The 17,315-nt window shown below is 37.9% G+C and overlaps 1 protein-coding gene across 1 annotated transcript in view; it reads left to right on the top strand.

The window, feature by feature from the left end:
• The window catches only part of SCFD1 (sec1 family domain containing 1), a 124,500-nt gene that overhangs the window by 94,070 nt on the left and 13,115 nt on the right, over positions 1 to 17,315 (top strand). The window contains exons 21-22 of the mRNA XM_073348922.1: positions 6,362 to 6,414; positions 15,602 to 15,635. Coding sequence (XP_073205023.1) covers positions 6,362 to 6,414; positions 15,602 to 15,635 — 87 coding nt within the window. The remainder of the gene's footprint in view (positions 1 to 6,361; positions 6,415 to 15,601; positions 15,636 to 17,315) is intronic.

Consider the following 17,315-nt stretch of genomic DNA (forward strand, 5'->3'; position numbering starts at 1 on the left):
TGCTAGGTTCCGTAGTAGATGTGTGAAACATATAAGATATAAATGTCCGTCTTGCATAGAAACTAGATAAAATACTATCTACATAGAAATGATACATTAATCATTGTGAATTATATAGCTACATTCAAATCACATGCTAAATATAAAATGCTACATTAAAGTAATGTGAAATGTAAAAGCTTTTTTACTATCGGTGTCCACAAATATTACTTTGTCAATTGTAATTTTAAATTATTCTGGAATACATTTCAGAGTGCAGTGTTTTTTTTGCCATGTGGACTTTCAGAACTCTGCTGAGCAAAACAGATATAGAGTTCTCTTAAATCCTCCTCAAATATGGTATTGTGTGTTTCTCAAATACTCTCCTCCCTGCTGATTGTCCTCTCCCAAAGGGACAGCTACCAGGAAGGAGAAATGAGCCCCATACCTATGGTTTCTGATCCTTTCAACGGAAACAGGAACTTAAGAGTAGTTCTTAGGGGCAGTAACACTACCCTCTAATATTTTTAACTTATGCCTGCGTTGGTTGACTATAATGGCACTTTTTTCTTAGAATATTTTAACACATTAGTTCAGTAACGTCGTTTGTTGATGACTTTAGAGTGATTTGTTCTGTTGTCTTGGGCCTTACCATATATTTCCTAGATCAGTGGTTTTCAAACTTTTTTTCTGGTGACCCAGTTGAAGAAAATTTGTTGATGCCCACGACCCAACAGAGCTGGGGCAGAGGGGTTTGGGGTGTGGGAGGGGCTCAGGGCTGGGGCAGAGGCTTGGGGTGCGGGGGTGAGGGCTGCCAGGTGAGGCCAGGAATGAGGGGTTCAGAGAGTGGGAGGGGGCTCTGGCTGGGGCAGGGGATGTGTGGGGTGTGGGAGGGGGTCAGGGCTCTGGGCTGGGGATGCACGCTCTGGGTTGGGGCCGGGGATGAGGGGCTCGGGGTGCAGGAAGGGGCTCCAGGTTTCGGGGGGCTCAGGGCTGGGGCAGAGGATTGGGGCCTGGGGTTGGGGTGCAGGCTTACCTCAGGCGACTCCTGGTCAGTGGCACAGCAGGGGTGCTATGGCAGGCTTCCTGCCTCTCCTGGCACCGCAAACCGTGCTGCGCCCCGGAAGCAGCCAGCAGCAGGTCCAGCTCCTAGGTGGAGGCATGCCAGCAGCTCTGCAAGGCTCTCACCCACAGGCACCGCACCCCCCCACCCCCAGCTTCCATTGGCTGGGCTGGTGCTCAGGGAGGGGGCAGCACGCGGAGCTCTGTGGCCCCCCCTCCCCGCCTAGGAGCCAGACCTTCTGCTGGACGCTTCTGGGGCACAGTGTGGTGTCAGAATAGGTAGGGACTAGCCTGCCTTAGCCGGGCAGCACCGCCGACAGAACTTTTAACGGCCCAGTCGGCAGTGCTGACCAGAGCCACCGCGACCCAGTAATGGGTCACGACCCGCAGTTTGAAAACCACTGTCCTAGATATTGGTGTAAATAAAAAGTCACAACTTCAGGATTTTGTTTTTTAAGAGAATTCTTGATAATTAACTCATAAATCTTAGTGCGGAGAAATTAATTGTGTTGTTTAGGGATAACTTGCTTAAATGTTTGCAAGTTTAATCAATGTTATAAAGTTTGTTAAAATATTCATCTTAAGAAAAGGTAATATGGTTATAACATGTTATACTGTCAAAGAGAAGAAAGTTTTCAGCCCTTAACCCGCCTCCCCTTTGAATGCCCTTGGGTTCACACTTTTTCCAATAACCATGAGCTTGCATTTGTGTGTGCCTGCTGCTTTGCTACAACCAAGGACAGTTACCCTCTCCTTCGACTCCTTCATAAGAGATGGTGGCCCCTCTGCATCAGTAGCCGATGGTTTTTTAGGCATACAAACCAATAGAGCGCAGTTTCATTGGCATTGTATACCTGCTGTGGGGATAACTTCTCATTTGCAACTAACTGTGCAAATTCTTCAATGTACTTAGTGTCAGCTTCTGAATCTGCACTTCTTTTTTCACCGCACACACGATGTAGACTAATGCCATTCCTGTTTTTAAATTTCTGAAGCCCTCCTTGTGAATAGTTACGCTCATGTTGCAGGTTAAGTTCTTTGTGGAATATTTTTGCTTGTGCCATCATCATCTCGCCTGAAATGCTAACACCTTCGTTCCTACGAAGCTTGAACCAATGTATAAACACACTATCTAAATCGCTGCTTTTCCCCTCCTTCAATGTCTTATGAACACTAATACTTTTTTACTGTCACTTTCAGCAAAAAACTTAAGGTTTTGATTCTTTTGCTTCTTCAAATCATACACTGCAGGTGACCCTACATTGTAAAACTCACACAAGGCACGTACCGATGTGAGCTTTTCTAATTTCTGCAGCAATTCCATTTTTTGCTGTATGGATATTGACACATGCTTACACTTAGCAGAATTACCAACACTTCTACTGCTTGCTGGTCTCTTAGAAGACACATTTAGGGGTAAATTAGAGCTAAATAACAGCACAGAACATTGAGAGCCAGGACTGGCGGGACTTTGCCAGACCACGGGAAACTTGGTGATAAATTTCCTGTGATAAGCGGACATCTGGTTAACTAAAATCACGCCGGACCAGAGAGTGCCAGTCTAGAGAGGTTCAACCTGTATTTATTTGCATTTCTGATTTCCCACATAGTTAAAATGAAGGCTTTTTAAAGCAGTGATATACCTGAATGGGATGTATTCAAGAATATGACTTTGAAGAAATATTATCCCTTGCAATGAATGTAATATCTTTCAGGTTTATTATGCATCTTCTGTGACATATACATATCTATCTTATGTATATTAAAATAATTATTTTTAAAACAGAGAGCTTATTTGTATCAAATTAGTAATGTTAGCTTTTACAATCGCTTGTCTAGAAAAATCTTTTAAATCTGGAATGGAAGAATATGTGTGCTGTTAAACTAAAACTTTTACATCTTGAAAACTGAGGTGTTATATTCTTACTTTTAAATCTTAATTTGTATTTTGAGTTGCTCAAAGTTGGATTCAGCCCTACTTTTAGTAGGCAACTGGCACTCATTCAGTATTTATGACTCATGAGACCTCTCCTCTAGAAGTATCTTGTAACTGGGAGTGGGGGAGAAGGGGAGTGTTTAGTTAGCTTTTCTAGGAATTTTTAACAGTTTTAAAAGCTGTGCTTTTGAAGCTCTACAGAGAAGCCTGGACTTTAAATCCAAAATCAAGTTTTCCTATCTTGCAGAAATCTTATAGTGAATCGTTCATATCTTATCCAATTGATTAGATAACTAAAGTCTGAATCATGTATCCCATGGTCAAGGGGGATGAACATTAATTCCTTCTTATCCATTTCCTTCCTTTACTTAAAGTCAGCTGCCAAAGGAGCTAAATATATATATATATATATATATATATAATGTACTCACTGTACCAAAAGTGTTTAATAGTTCTCTTGTCTTTTATAGAGGTAAGTAACTCACCTTACTTACCTCTATACATGGAAAAGATTCTGAACTTGATGTGACACCAAACATGTCCCTGCAATGAGTGCTCCTTTGCCTCTCATTCTAGACTACAAGGTAGAACTTAAAAGATCAGGACTCTCCACAAGCTCCGTTCGCATACACCTGGCCACCATCACTGCTTTGCACCCCAAGATAAGTTATTCCATATTTATCCGCACAGTAACAGAAAGATTCCTTAAGGGCCTTCAAAACCTGTATCCTCAAATACAAGACCTCACCCCACCTTGGGATTCCAACCTAGTTTTGCACTGTCTCACTGGCCCCCCAGTTTGAGCATGGCAACGTACTCCTACATATACCTATCCATGAAAACAGCATCTCTCATCACCATCACATCACCCAATGGGTAGGAGAAATGGGTGCTCTCCTGGCATAACCGCCATACATAATCTTTCACAAAGACAAGGTCACGTTATGACCAAACCCGAAATTCCTACCTAAGGTGCCCTCCTCTTTCCATCAAAACCAACCCGTCCACCTTCCCTCCTTCTTCCCAAAGCCACATGGCAACCAACACATTACACATCTTGGATGTCAGACAACCATTAGCCTTTTACCTTGACAGAACTAAATCTTTCAGGCATTCACCACGCTTATTCCTCTATTGCTGAAAGATCAAAGGGGCAGCCGTAGTCAAACAACACCTTCCAAATGGATCTCAGAGTGCGTCTACCTTTGCTACTAATGACACAAATTGTGACCCCCACATGGAAGTTGAACACATTCCACTCACTCGCTGTCCATTCAGTTGCCTTTCTAAACAATGTGTTGATTACTAATATTTGCAAAGTGGCCACCCAGGCATCCACAGACACTTTTAGCCAACACTATGCCATTACCCATGATGAGGCATCATGTGCCCAACTAGGACATGCTGTCCTATCGTCCTTGGTACACATCACTCTGAAGCCCCAGCCTTCCCTCTAGGGGCACTGCTGTACAGTCACCTGCAGGGACACTACTCGAAGGAGAAGAGAAGGTTACTCACCCTCTGCAGTAACTAAGGCTCTTTGAGATGTGTGTCCCTATTGGTGCTCCATTACCTGCTCTCCTCCCCTCTGCTTTGGAGTTCAAATGTGGAGAAGGAACTGAGGTCGGTTGGACGTCACAGCACGAGATGGGGAGGAGCACATGTGCGGCCCAATGGGCAGGGCTACCGAAGATCTCCAATCCTAGGTGCAGGGGCCGCTACTGCACCTACAGTGGAGCACCTGTAGGAACACACATCACATCAGTTAGGGTACAGGGTGAGTAACCTTTTTTCCTCAGGCTAAGATCTGATTTCTGCAGCATTCAAGTAAATATTTAAACTATTTAGCCAGCCAGTTTTCTAGTCCACTGATCTGCTTTTCATGTTTGACTTTGAATCAGCAATTTTCTCTTTGAACGCTACACTGAACATACAACAATAATATTCTCATTGGGACTGTTTATAGCATTGATTTTTAAGTATGCTTTTTACCTAGCATTAATCTGTAATGAGTTCCAATTAGCAGGAAACCTGAAATTCTTTGTCAAGGTTAAAGTGTCATAAATTCTTCTCAATTTTAGAGTTTGGCATTGACAGATATTACTAGACTATGTTGTTACTTTGAAGTTGGTATACCACCTGCATATATGAGCCTGCCAAAATCATGAATCTTGCGAGACCTCGCACGTGCTGCTGAAATTCCCAGTAGAATATATTAAACCTCTATACAGAGACTCAGGGTGACACTAGATCTAAATTGAGTTTTGAAAGCCCTAATTTTTAGGGTAAAATACTGTTTTTTAAGCTCATGTAATTATTCTGTGATCCTTAAAGAAAATAAGAAAATTTTTAAAATATCTTCTGTGCATATGTATATAAAATATTGTGTTATCATTGGGGGTAAAGGTCTGGAGTTGCTATGCTATAGTGAATCAACAAGACACAGAGACCCCAATCCTGCAATGTATACCACCACATGAGTAGACTGCTATAGCTGCATGTAATCTCAGTGAAGTTTAATGGGGTCCTGCCTGGGCACAGTTATCCATCCACACGTTACGCCTTGCAGTATGAGTATGAAAGTTAGTGTGGAAATTGTTGAAGGCCAATTAACTGTCAGAAACAGTTAAGTAGAATTTTTGCGTTTTTTCCTTTTTTCCCCTGCGGTATTTGACAAAAGTCTTGCTCACTGCCAATGAAAATATTGGATATGTCTTGGAAATGCTTTGAATGAAGAAAAAATCCTTTCCTATAATAACTTCAACCAGTCAAAACTTTTCAAGCCTTTGTATAACTCCTCTCATTTGTACCCAAACTTTTTGTTTTAATAGGAGACATAAATCATGACATGAAATTGTACAAGTGGAAACTTGATGATTTGATCTGTGCTCTATTTTAGTATTCAGTGCCACAAGGTTTTTTTGTTATAAATAGATAGTAGGTCTTATTGTGACCTGGAAAAATTTTAACTTCTGGAACAAACTACAGTATTTACCCCTAAAGCTAGTGACACCTTCGTTTTTCTTTTTGCATATTGCTTTTGCTGTTGGGATATATTAAGCAACTAGTGTATTTTGGATAGTTTGGTTGCAATGAATTTCAAATGAACCAAAAACAAAAACTCAGCTCAATAGCACCTTTTCATAGCATCTTTATTGCTGTGGGAGAATGAGTATTTCTCAGTCCTTTTTCAATGAAATACAAACATTGCAAATATACATGGGTCCCATAATTTTTATTACTTTATATAATGTAGCTTCTAAATGTAAAAATACATTGATTTGAAAATGGTGTAATGAAAAATTTTACCCAAAAAAATCACAAACAAAGTTACAGTGTTTAAGATAAAAATGTACTGATTTGAACAATCCTTCTTTTTAATAGGAGACAGATGACTACAGGTATTTTGACCCCAAGATGTTGCGAGGCAGTGACAGGTGAGTTTACCATGATTTTTTTCTTTTTTACTTTCTATATATTGGAGCAGCTACTGTAAGAATTTTGTACTTAATTTGGATCATAACATAACTGCATTAGTTCCATTATTTTATAGAAAATATTCTCTTACAAGAGTACTTTCTGCAGAATCTTTTGCAGCTACTTTCTGTAGTTTTGTGCACTTACATGGTGCTTTAAATCACAAGTATACTTTTTTTTAGAAGGAAGGCATGCATTTTAAAATTATTTTGGGGTGTTTTGCTCACCATAAGTTTTATTGTTTGGCACACTTTTTTTGTCTTTTAAATTCAACTTTTCCCTTCTTATTAATTGCTTGAAATGATAGTCAGAACCTCTAAGTCAGACAGCTGATATTAGAGGAATTTGCAGCCAAAAGCAATTCCCTGGAGTCTGGACTCCCCAGAGAGATTTCTGCAGGGTGCATTTGATTTAAATCACTAGCCAGGAAGACTCAATTTAATCATGGATTTCTACATAAAGGTGCATTCTTGATGGTTGTTATAACCTTAATACATATTATTCACAACTCAGAGATAGATATAGGTTTGATTTTTAGAAAGTACACATTATACATTTTTAAAGTGATTTATTTTGAAAACTTTTCAGATTAGTTTTACAGCTATATCAGAAAATGAATGATGGTTTGGTTATTTCATTTACCAAAGGTAACTGAAGCAGGTATTTATGCAGTTATTGGGAGGTAAACTATCTCCAATTTAACAGGTTAATCATTAATATTTGGAGGATTTTCTTGCCATGCTGTGTTAGGAGGAGAACATCAGCAGACAAACATTTAAATTGTTTTAATTAACTAAAACAACAATGTTATGTAGTCTGGATTTTTTTTATTCAACAGCAAACCTGTAGTATTTTAACGAAACAAGCATGTGAATTTTTGAATTTAGTTAAACATTCACGTTTTTTAAAATCAGGTTTGTTTTTGTTAAAATTGTTTTTAAATGCAATATTTTTAAAAAAAATCAAAAATTAAATTGACTATGTCAGTCAGGTCAACCTGAGAAACTTAAAATATTGGCTTCAGCAGCTAACTCACTCATCTTCACTTTCATTTTCCTGTTTGTTCATAATCTGGACAAGAAAAACAAGCTTTCCTGCTTTTTCAGGTCCCAAACGATTTCTCAATTTGGAATGAATTAGTCCAAAGGAAGAAAATATTCTTTCTATACCAGGAAGAAGCTACTGCTGTTAAAAGTGAGATTGTCACTTCAACAGTCTCTAAATCCAAGTGCTTAAGTGACTTCCACGAGTTCCCTTGTGTGACTTTCTTTAAAACATCATCAGCAAACATATATTTCTTGAATGATTCACCCTTAGCTCTCAAGTTTATTATACTTGGCATTATGGAGGGGTGATTGTTGGATGTCCATGACATAGCCAATTCCTCTTCTTCAGCAATTAAGGTCTGACCCTGGTACCGAGTATTGAGAACATTTGCAAGAAAATGAGCTGGAGATAGTGCTTGTCCCATTTATTTATTTAATGCTTGTAATTTAACTCTGTCATTGCATATTTCTCTTTTTAAGATCTCACTCAGTTCCTTCCAAATTTCAACAGTGCCAGCAGTAAAACAGCTATTTCCCTGCATTTTGTTCAAGGCTACAGAAATAGGCTTCAGGGTACTCAGCATGTGTTCAACATTTCTCTTAAGCCCGATGTTGAGAACTTTGGCTGTGACAGTGCCATCTATTTTTTCACAGTTTTGTTCACAAACTGTCATCAGATTAGGCCAGTTCTTGATATAGTGCCCAAAGCAGTCCACTACTGAGTTCCATCGCAAGTCTTGTGGGAGCGTTAGCTTGGTTCCTCCCACTTTTTTCAGAGCTGCTGCTGCAAAGTGGTTGTTACTGAAGTATTTTGAAATTTCAACAACATTAGCCTTTACTTCTGGAACACTGAAGTCTTTGGCTAGGAGGTGCCTCAAATGAGCACCTCAACCGTATGTTATTAGCTTGGGATTCTCTTCTAAATAATTTCTTCTTATCTTGGATTCATTTACAGCATTGTCTGTGACCAAGCTGCATACTAGACAGTTGAATTTTTTTTCAGTTTGTTATAGCTTTTACTGCTACTTGTAAGTATTCTGCTGTGTGTACATTTCCTGATGTATCAGTTGTTTCTTTAAGGAAGACATTCCCTTCTTCTGTTGTCTCACAGACACATACAACAGGATCATTGTGGACATTGCTCAATCCATCAAGACTCAGGTTAACAATTTCACCCTCTAGACCTTTTGCACACTGCTCCATTTCTCTTTCATACACTTTATCCAGCAATTTGCCTGCGACATCTGCTCTGTTGGGTGGACTGTATCCAGGTCTTAATGACTGAACCATGTTAATGAAGTGTGGGTTCTCAATCATACGGAAAGGACAGTTTCTTGCATAGCAAACCAGGCAATTTTTTCATCAATTACCTCTTTTTGTAATCTGCTGGTTCTTATCACAAACTTATCTATGGTTGTTTCTGGTTGATGGAGATTTTTTTTCTTTTTGCTACAAGTGATATACTGTGGCTATGTGACATATATGATGTGACTGAAACACTTAGCATTGGCAGATAACTCTGAAACTATAGAAAATTATGGAGACTTGAAGGTGGATGGTCTTCAGAATCCTGTATGTTGAGGATGGATTCTCCTAAACAAAAGAAGCCAATGCAGTTATTTAAGTATTATTACCACACTGCTCATTTAGTGTTACTCACTCATTGCATTCACTGATATACTGATTGCATTCACTGATATGTTGAGGATGGATTCTCCTAAACAAAATAAGCCAATGCAGTTATTTAAGTATTATTACCACACTGCTCATTTAGTATTACTCACTCATTGCATTCACTGACACAGTACTACTTTAAAGGTGAAATTGTAAAAGAAGATCTGCCTATTTCAGCTATTTATTTTTTATCGCAACTACATCTAAATGATAGTACCATAGAGTAACAACTATATTTTTTGCTCAAACATGAGAATTCAAGAATAGTCCAGAAGGAAGACAGGCAGTCCTTAAGAAAGAAGTATGAAATAAAAAAGTTTACCAACCTGAAGATCCTGCATGTTCAGACATGTTCCTTTCATCATCTTCAATGTAGCTTCCTCCTGAGAAGGGACATGTCTCATGATGTTGTTTCATTCAGGCAAGCAGGCCTTGCATTTCTTTGTTGCACTGTTTGCATTTTGCACGCATACCTGTCTTGCCCACAGGTAGAGGAACTTCATTAAAATATTCCCAAACTGGGTCTCTTTTTATGGCCTGCTGCCATTATAGGTTTTCCCTGCTAGTGAGAGAATGGTATGGTAGATCTCAAATCAATGAGGGCTACACTCAGAAAGACCTCAAGACTTCTGGAATATGCTGCTCAAACAGTTTCACTTTTGTTTCTACTGCCTGTCCCTCCCTTCTCACATTTATCTCCAGACTTCTCCTTGTCCAGATCTATTCCGCCCCCCAACAATTAATTGAACTTTTTGAAACTTTGCACTTTTACAGAGAGGTAAGGGATTGACTCTGTGTACAAAAATTTGCAGAGGGACAATAGGGTTGAGGTCTGTTATTTCTCACCTCTATATATTGTGTATTTATTTATTTAAAAACATTTTTGCTGTTATCTCTGGAGACACAAATCCAGTTTGAGAACTGCAAAACTAAGCATCTCTGATGGTATCTTCTAGACTGAGCACCATTGGGTAGATAGAAAGAGTAACCTAAATCTATACAGAAGCCCTTGGAACCCCATAAGATTGGGTCTCTAATCCATGAGCTATATGAACTCATTTTCCAAATTTTTCTTAAACATTACAGGAATATATTGTCTCATACTATAGAATTAGAATTTATAATCCCTATTCCATGATGAGATATCTTTGAGCTATAATGTATCTTAATTAAAACTATCTTTAGATAGGTTTTTTCCTCAAAAGCATTTTATAAAAAAAATCCAATTTAAATTAAAAACCTCTGGGTTTTTTTATTATTTTTTTTTAATCATTGATTTTTATCCACCCTGGATTTATGTAATACTGCGTTTGATACACTCATTCCACTGACTGAGAATGCTGCTAATACCTTACAGATAGTCAGCACAGATAAAGGAATGGGTCCTAATGTTTAGCAGCAGGATTTCTCATGATACTTTTTTACTCTGGAGTGTTAGAACCATTGACAAAAATACTGTTTGATCTCAGAATTTTTCATACTCTAACTTCTTAAAGTCATAGGTCATTAACAATGTACTTAAACTTCCCTACCTATTACTAAAGAAGTAAATATTTTCATCCATTTTTAACCTCAAATTTTGATGTCATTGTATAGTAGTTCTGTAAACTACAGTGGTAGTAACATATAGATTTCTTGTTTGTTGAGTGTGAAATGGAGAATTATCTAGACATTTTGCAAAAAGAAAAAGGAAGAAATTGTAGTGCTTACAGCAAAAATGTCATAAAGTGTTTCTTGAACTGCTACTTTTATTAATAATATCTGTAGCTGATAATCTCAGCAATAGCACTCTCTAGAAATAGAGAAGATCTTTGGTTTTAATGTACTTTAATAAAATCCAACTCAGTTCTGGGAGAACAGCAAGTTCATTTGATTTGTGGGCTTTATCATTGGGGAAGGCAGGGCCAACACTGTCCTTGGCCATTTACATTCAATAAGAATTTCAGCTGTCCCCTTTCCAGTGTTCTTCACTCCTGATGAGCACATTTACAATAATGAAAAATGATTTTCATAGTATAAGTATCTGTTTTATACATTGCACGTGCACTTTCAAAAGTAGCTTTAGGGATTAAAAAAGAGTGCTGAAAGCTGTCAAAGTTAAAATTGGCAGTGCTGTATGTTTTCCTTTTTTAAATATAGCAGCATCTTTCAGCCTGTTTTATTCTGCTATTGTGAAACATCTCGTTTTAGTGCAGTTTTGTCTTAGAACAGAAAATTGTTTAACTTATTAAAATCAAGCCAAGCTTGATTTTTTTTTCTCTTACAAAAATATACATTGATTTTAGTACCTAATTTGCTACCACAGGTATCACAGTTTGTGTGTTCATATTACAATTTGTTAGTAAAGATATGTGCTTTCATGTGTTATCATATTCATGCATCATCATACTGGAACATGCAGTGCAGATGCAAGGTTGTGTGCACATAATTCAGAAAAAATTAGTTCTTGGAGACCACTTCTTGTCTCTTTCTTCCTCCCATAAAACATGTAGGAATAATCTTAAGCATGTTGTGTATATGACTAGAGGGGGCTGCAAATTTTACTCTTAAGTGACTAAAGGTTCCAACTCATTTTAAACCAAGTCTGATGAAGGAGACAGCAGAATAAATATGGCTGTACAGGCTTTTGTCTGTAGTCATCCTTATCTTCTGAACAGTACTACGCAGATCAAACAATATTCTTTCCAAGTAGCAGCCGTGTTAATCTGTATCTGCAAAAAGAACAGGAGTACTTGTGGCACCTTAGAGACTAACAAATTTATTAGAGCATAAGCTTTCATGGGCTACAGCCCACTTCATCGGATGCATAGAATGGAACATATAGTAAGAAAATAGATAGATAGATATAGATAGATATTCACATACAGAGAAGGTGGAAATTGCCATACAAACTGTAAGAGGCTAATTAATTAAGATGAGCTATTATCAGCAGGAGAAAAAAACTTTTGTAGTGATAATCAAGATGGCCCATTTAGACAGTTGACAAGAAGGTGTGAGGATACTTAACATGGGGAAATAGATGCAATATGTGTAATGATCCAGCCACTCCCAGTCTCTATTCAAACACAAGTTAATGGTATCTAGTTTGCATATTAATTCAAGCTCAGCAGTTTCTCGTTGGAGTCTGTTTTTGAAGCTTTTCTGTTGCAAAATTACCACACTTAAGTCTTTTACTGAGTGGCCAGAGAGGTTGAAGTGTTTTCCTACTGGTTTTTGAATGTTATGATTCCTGATGTCAGATTTGTGTCCATTTATTCTTTTGCATAGAGACTGTCCGGTTTGGCCAATGTACATGGTAGAGGGGCATTGCTGGCACATGATGGTATATATCACATTGGTAGATGTGCAGGTGAACGAGCCCCTGATGGCGTGGCTAATGTGATTAGGTCCTATGATGATGTCACTTGAATAAATATGTGGACAGAGTTGGCATCGGGCTTTGTTTCAAGGATAGGTTCCTGGGTTAGTGTTTGTTGTGTGGTGTGTGGTTGCTGGAGAGTATTTCCTTCAGGTTGGGGGGCTGTCTGTAAGCGAGGACTGGTCTGTCTTCAAGATCTGTGAGAGTGAGGGATCATTTTTCAGGATAGGTTGTAGATCTTTGATGATGCGGTGGAGAGGTTTTAGTTGGGGGCTGAAGGTGACAGCAAGTGGCATTCTGCTATTTTCTTTGTTGGGCCTGTCCTGTAGTAGGTGACTTCTGGGTACTCTTCTGGCTCTGTCAATCTGTTTTTTCACTTCAGCAGGTGGGTATTGTAGTTTTAAGAATGCTTGATAGAGATCTTGTAGGTGTTTGTCTCTGTCTGAGGGATTGGAGCAAATGCGGTTGTATCTTAGAGCTTGGCTGTAGACAGTGGATCGTGTGGTGTGTCCTGGATGGAAGCTGAAAATGATCCAAGAAACTAGTCCAGCTAGTTGCCAAAAACTCAACTTTAAAATGTTGATGTTCAGTAGTATGATTACTGAAAGGCCATTATTAAGTTGTCTTTCAGGTATTCCTTAACACAAAACTAATTTCATTCCAACATACCCTTTTGCTTTGTGGACTGTTGGAGTTTCTACTTATTACTTTTAAAAGTATACAGGAATTATGTTAACCTAATCCAGTCACAGCAAAGCTAAATTTTTCTTCCCACGTTATACCTCTGTCAGTATTTGTGAGACTTGTCCAAAAGGATGAAGTTGAATATATGTGTATTTATAGATCATATTTAAATAAGGGAGAACTATATTAGCAACGTTGTAAATGAAGAGGCTACTACTGCATTCATGCCAGAATGTCAGTCCACCTGTAATAAAGGATAGATTCCTGTGTATAGGAGAATGAGCTTCTTCTGAGGAATGGCAATATTGATTGAACTGTTATCTAGGAAGAGATTTCTTCACTTTCCCAGCTGCCTATTGGCTAGGCAATTTTGAGGGATTTGGGAAGAATTCCTGAAAAAACAGAGTGAGAAATCAATTCACTCTTTTTTTCTTTTATCCTAATTTGTTCTTGCTTTGTCATATATTTCTTTCCTCAAACCTCTCTTGGAATCATTATAACTTGCAAACTGTAAATTCTGAAAACTACATTATCTGCATGCTTGTTATTCCACTGTTTTTGGTTAGGGCTCTTGTTCCTTTCTGTGGTGTTTGCATATTTCCAGACCAAAAGACAGAGGGTTACTGTACAGTTGTAAAAAAGGACATTTATACAGAACATTATTAGAAGCCTATAGTTACTGAATATATGGCCAACATTCCATAAACTCTGACTCCATATCACAACCTATCTATGAGCCAGAAAGGGGGATGTTTGATTAAACTCTGGGGACATAAGAGTGAGGAAAGGTAGGGTAGGCTGTGCTGCTCCAGAGCCATCTCTTTCCTCCCTCCACCTTCCCTTACAATGTACAGGGAAGGGGGTTTAGGGGAGGAAGAGATTTCTTCACTTTCCCAGCTGTCTGTTGGCTAGGCAATTGGGGGAGTTAGTTGATTATTTTGTGTGCTTTCCCTGTCCCTGAAGCTCTCTGGACATGCAGCAGCCCTACTTTCCCTGTCCTGCAATGGAAATATAGTTTGCTGAGAGTCTGACCACATCACCAGATTTAGGGATCAGGAGTGAATTTTTTCCCCCAGGGCAAGATTCACAAGATGCCTAGCAGTTGTTTTTGCCTTCCTTGCAGCATTCAGGAGGCCTGGTTTCAGGTTAACGAAGAGTAAGGACAGGAATTGTTGTAAGTTTATAAGTGAAGTTTATAAGTTTGCGAAGTTGGTGTCCGGTGTGGATAAGAGGCTCAAAGAGACAACTCCCAGAAATCAACTTGAGCAAGAGACTCGGAATAACTTGTAGGACCTATTAGCCTGCAGGAAGAAGGGCAGACCATGTATTTTTTGCAGAATGAGGTACCCTTTATATTTACCCCCATCCCCTTTTATGGAGAAAGGGCAAGAATATTATGAGGTGAGCTGAATCCTAGGAATTAGGCTGAAGGGGGCCAGCCATTAACATTGGTTATTTGGCATGGAGGCCATTTAACATACACACTGGGACTGAAGTAAAGCCTGAGGGTTGGTTGGTCTCTCACACTCACACACATAGTAAAGTTTAGAAAACTAATAAAGTTGCAACCTCCTGTTTTAAAATCCATCCCTTTATCTGTTACATTCTCCTTTGTGCACTGATCAGCCTGCTTATATTCACCCAACCTCTGCCCAAGTATATTTTCTATATATAAATCTTCATAAACCACTACCCAAAAAGTGTGATCTACCAACTCAACCACACTCTATTCCTCTGTTCTCCTTCCCATTTCAGAGATACCAACATCTAGACTTTATTTCCAGAGACTCAGTGATCCAAGTTTGCAGCAACCTACAGTGATACGGAGGTCACATTGTAGCTTATTCCTAATATTCAGAAATATCTTCCGCTATTCTGGTGTGAGACAGTCTAATTTATCCCATAAATCTTCCTTTGATGGACTGGAAAACCTGTTAACCCTTCTAATGTGAATCAGAAACCCAGTTCATCTGAGACGAACAGTCACAGATTTAACTGATTTCTATGAACACTAGTGATTTATGTCACAGAATTTATTAGTTCCACAAGCTGCATCACAGTTTACAAAATCCATGGAGCTCTCACCTGTTCACACATCACTAAAAAAAAATCCAAAATTCACTTGTCTTCCAAAACTGAAGAAATAAAAGGTTTATATATTTGAGCTAATTGAATGAATGAAATTTCTATATCAAATCTTTTTTGAGAAATATGACTTTTAAAGTGTCTTTATAACTATATGTAAAAAAACAAAACACCACCAACTTTCAGAATGTACCCTGCAAATTTTGTGCGTATACATATACTCGTTTAATATTTTTATATTTATATCAGTAGTTAAAACCATAATGATTCCATTTATAATGCAATTCATTTTTATTACAGCTCAGTTCCAAGAAACAAAAATCCATTCCAGGAGGTAAGTCATGTAGAAATCATATTTTTTTCCAAATCAGGGTCTATGTATTATAGTATCAGTATTTTTTAAAGTTCCAGTCATTTGATGGTCATGACTTCAGAAAATGGGAGAGTCTGTTTTCAAAATCACTAGTCTAATTATATTCATTATTAATTATACTTAGCAGTTGTGCTGGAGAGCTCCTTTCATCTTCAAAGGGTTGTATAAGCATTAACTACTCCTTACAATACCCCTGCAAGGTAATTATTAGTGATTTAATGATAGAGCCATAATTAGACCACAGCAGTTTTAAACTCCCAGTCCTATACTTAGTCCTTTAGAACACACTACCTCTCTAAATTTAGTCATCCATAAGTCCTTACACACAGCTGAATGCTGCAAAACAGTATTTTTAAGCAATAGTTCCAATAACAACTCAAATTTAATCATTTGCTGCCTTTTTAATTCATTTTCCACAAACATTTGTGGAAAGTGGTAGGGATGTTTTATTTTCACAGTGATGTTTGTTTAAAAAAAAAAAATCTCATGATTATTTATTTTAACACATTCATGCTAAGATTCGAGGTGAAAATGTTTGAACAGCAATCTTGAAATGTCTTTGGTTTCCCTTCTCTTTTGGTTTGTATTCACTTGGAGACCAAAAACAGTACCATGTGACTTGGCTAACCATACATCATAACTAGCAAATAGTCAAAGTGAATATGTTGCAAATAACTTATAGACGGAAATATGTTCACAGAAAGTATTCAAATAATTTTGAACATTGAACAAATTAGTAAAAATCAATCAGTTCATGGATAATTGATGAATAGTGGGGGAAAAGAGGCTCATAGTTCATCCACCTCTACAGTGTTCTTGAACACAGCCCAGAAAATGTTGCTATTCTTAGGTGGTTTTTAGATTATTATACCTACTAATATTAAATGAGAATCTAAAAGAAAATAAAAAATGGTTAAAATATCTTAATAGTAACAGCAGTGTTAGAAGATAGAGCGTCTTTATCAAATTAATTCTTAACCATTAGTGGAAGTATTTTTAATCGTTGTTAGAAGGCTTATTCCTTTACCCTCTCACTTCCCTGGTCCTTCTCGCATGAACAGAGAGTAACAATACCTGAAGTCCGAAAGTGCAAACAATTTGATGTTTATCAGCGTGAACTTCCAGCAAGCTTACATCCAAGTTCCTTTTTCCTTATTTTCGAATCCCAACTTACTTCCTGTTTGTTCCTAATTTATATAGTAATATTCTTAGCTATACCTTAACCAATCATTTTACTGAAATTTACCTAACCAATCCTAACATATTGTAACATAAGTCTCTAACCAATTATATCCCACTACCCTAATTAACTTATACCTAGCAAAATTAATTATACAGCAGACAGAAACAATTAGAGAACCAGACAAATTAACAATAGAAAAGTGGGAGCCATAAAGATAAAACATACAGAAATGAGGGTTTCACAACCACAAAACCATTGAGAAGTGATTTCTTGCCAGACAGGATGCTATTAAACTACGTTTTCTTTTACCATCTTTATCTGGTGGTGATAGGCATTATTAGGACAGGATTGTATTTCTAACAGCCCAACAGTAAAAATTAGTAACTCATAGACTCAGAGTATTCCATTTTCTTCGATCAAGAAATTATTTGAAATGTCTAAAGCTTCTGAAATGCTAA

The sequence above is a fragment of the Lepidochelys kempii genome, chromosome 6 (assembly GCF_965140265.1).
Source record: "Lepidochelys kempii isolate rLepKem1 chromosome 6, rLepKem1.hap2, whole genome shotgun sequence".
NCBI lineage: Eukaryota > Metazoa > Chordata > Testudines > Cheloniidae > Lepidochelys > Lepidochelys kempii.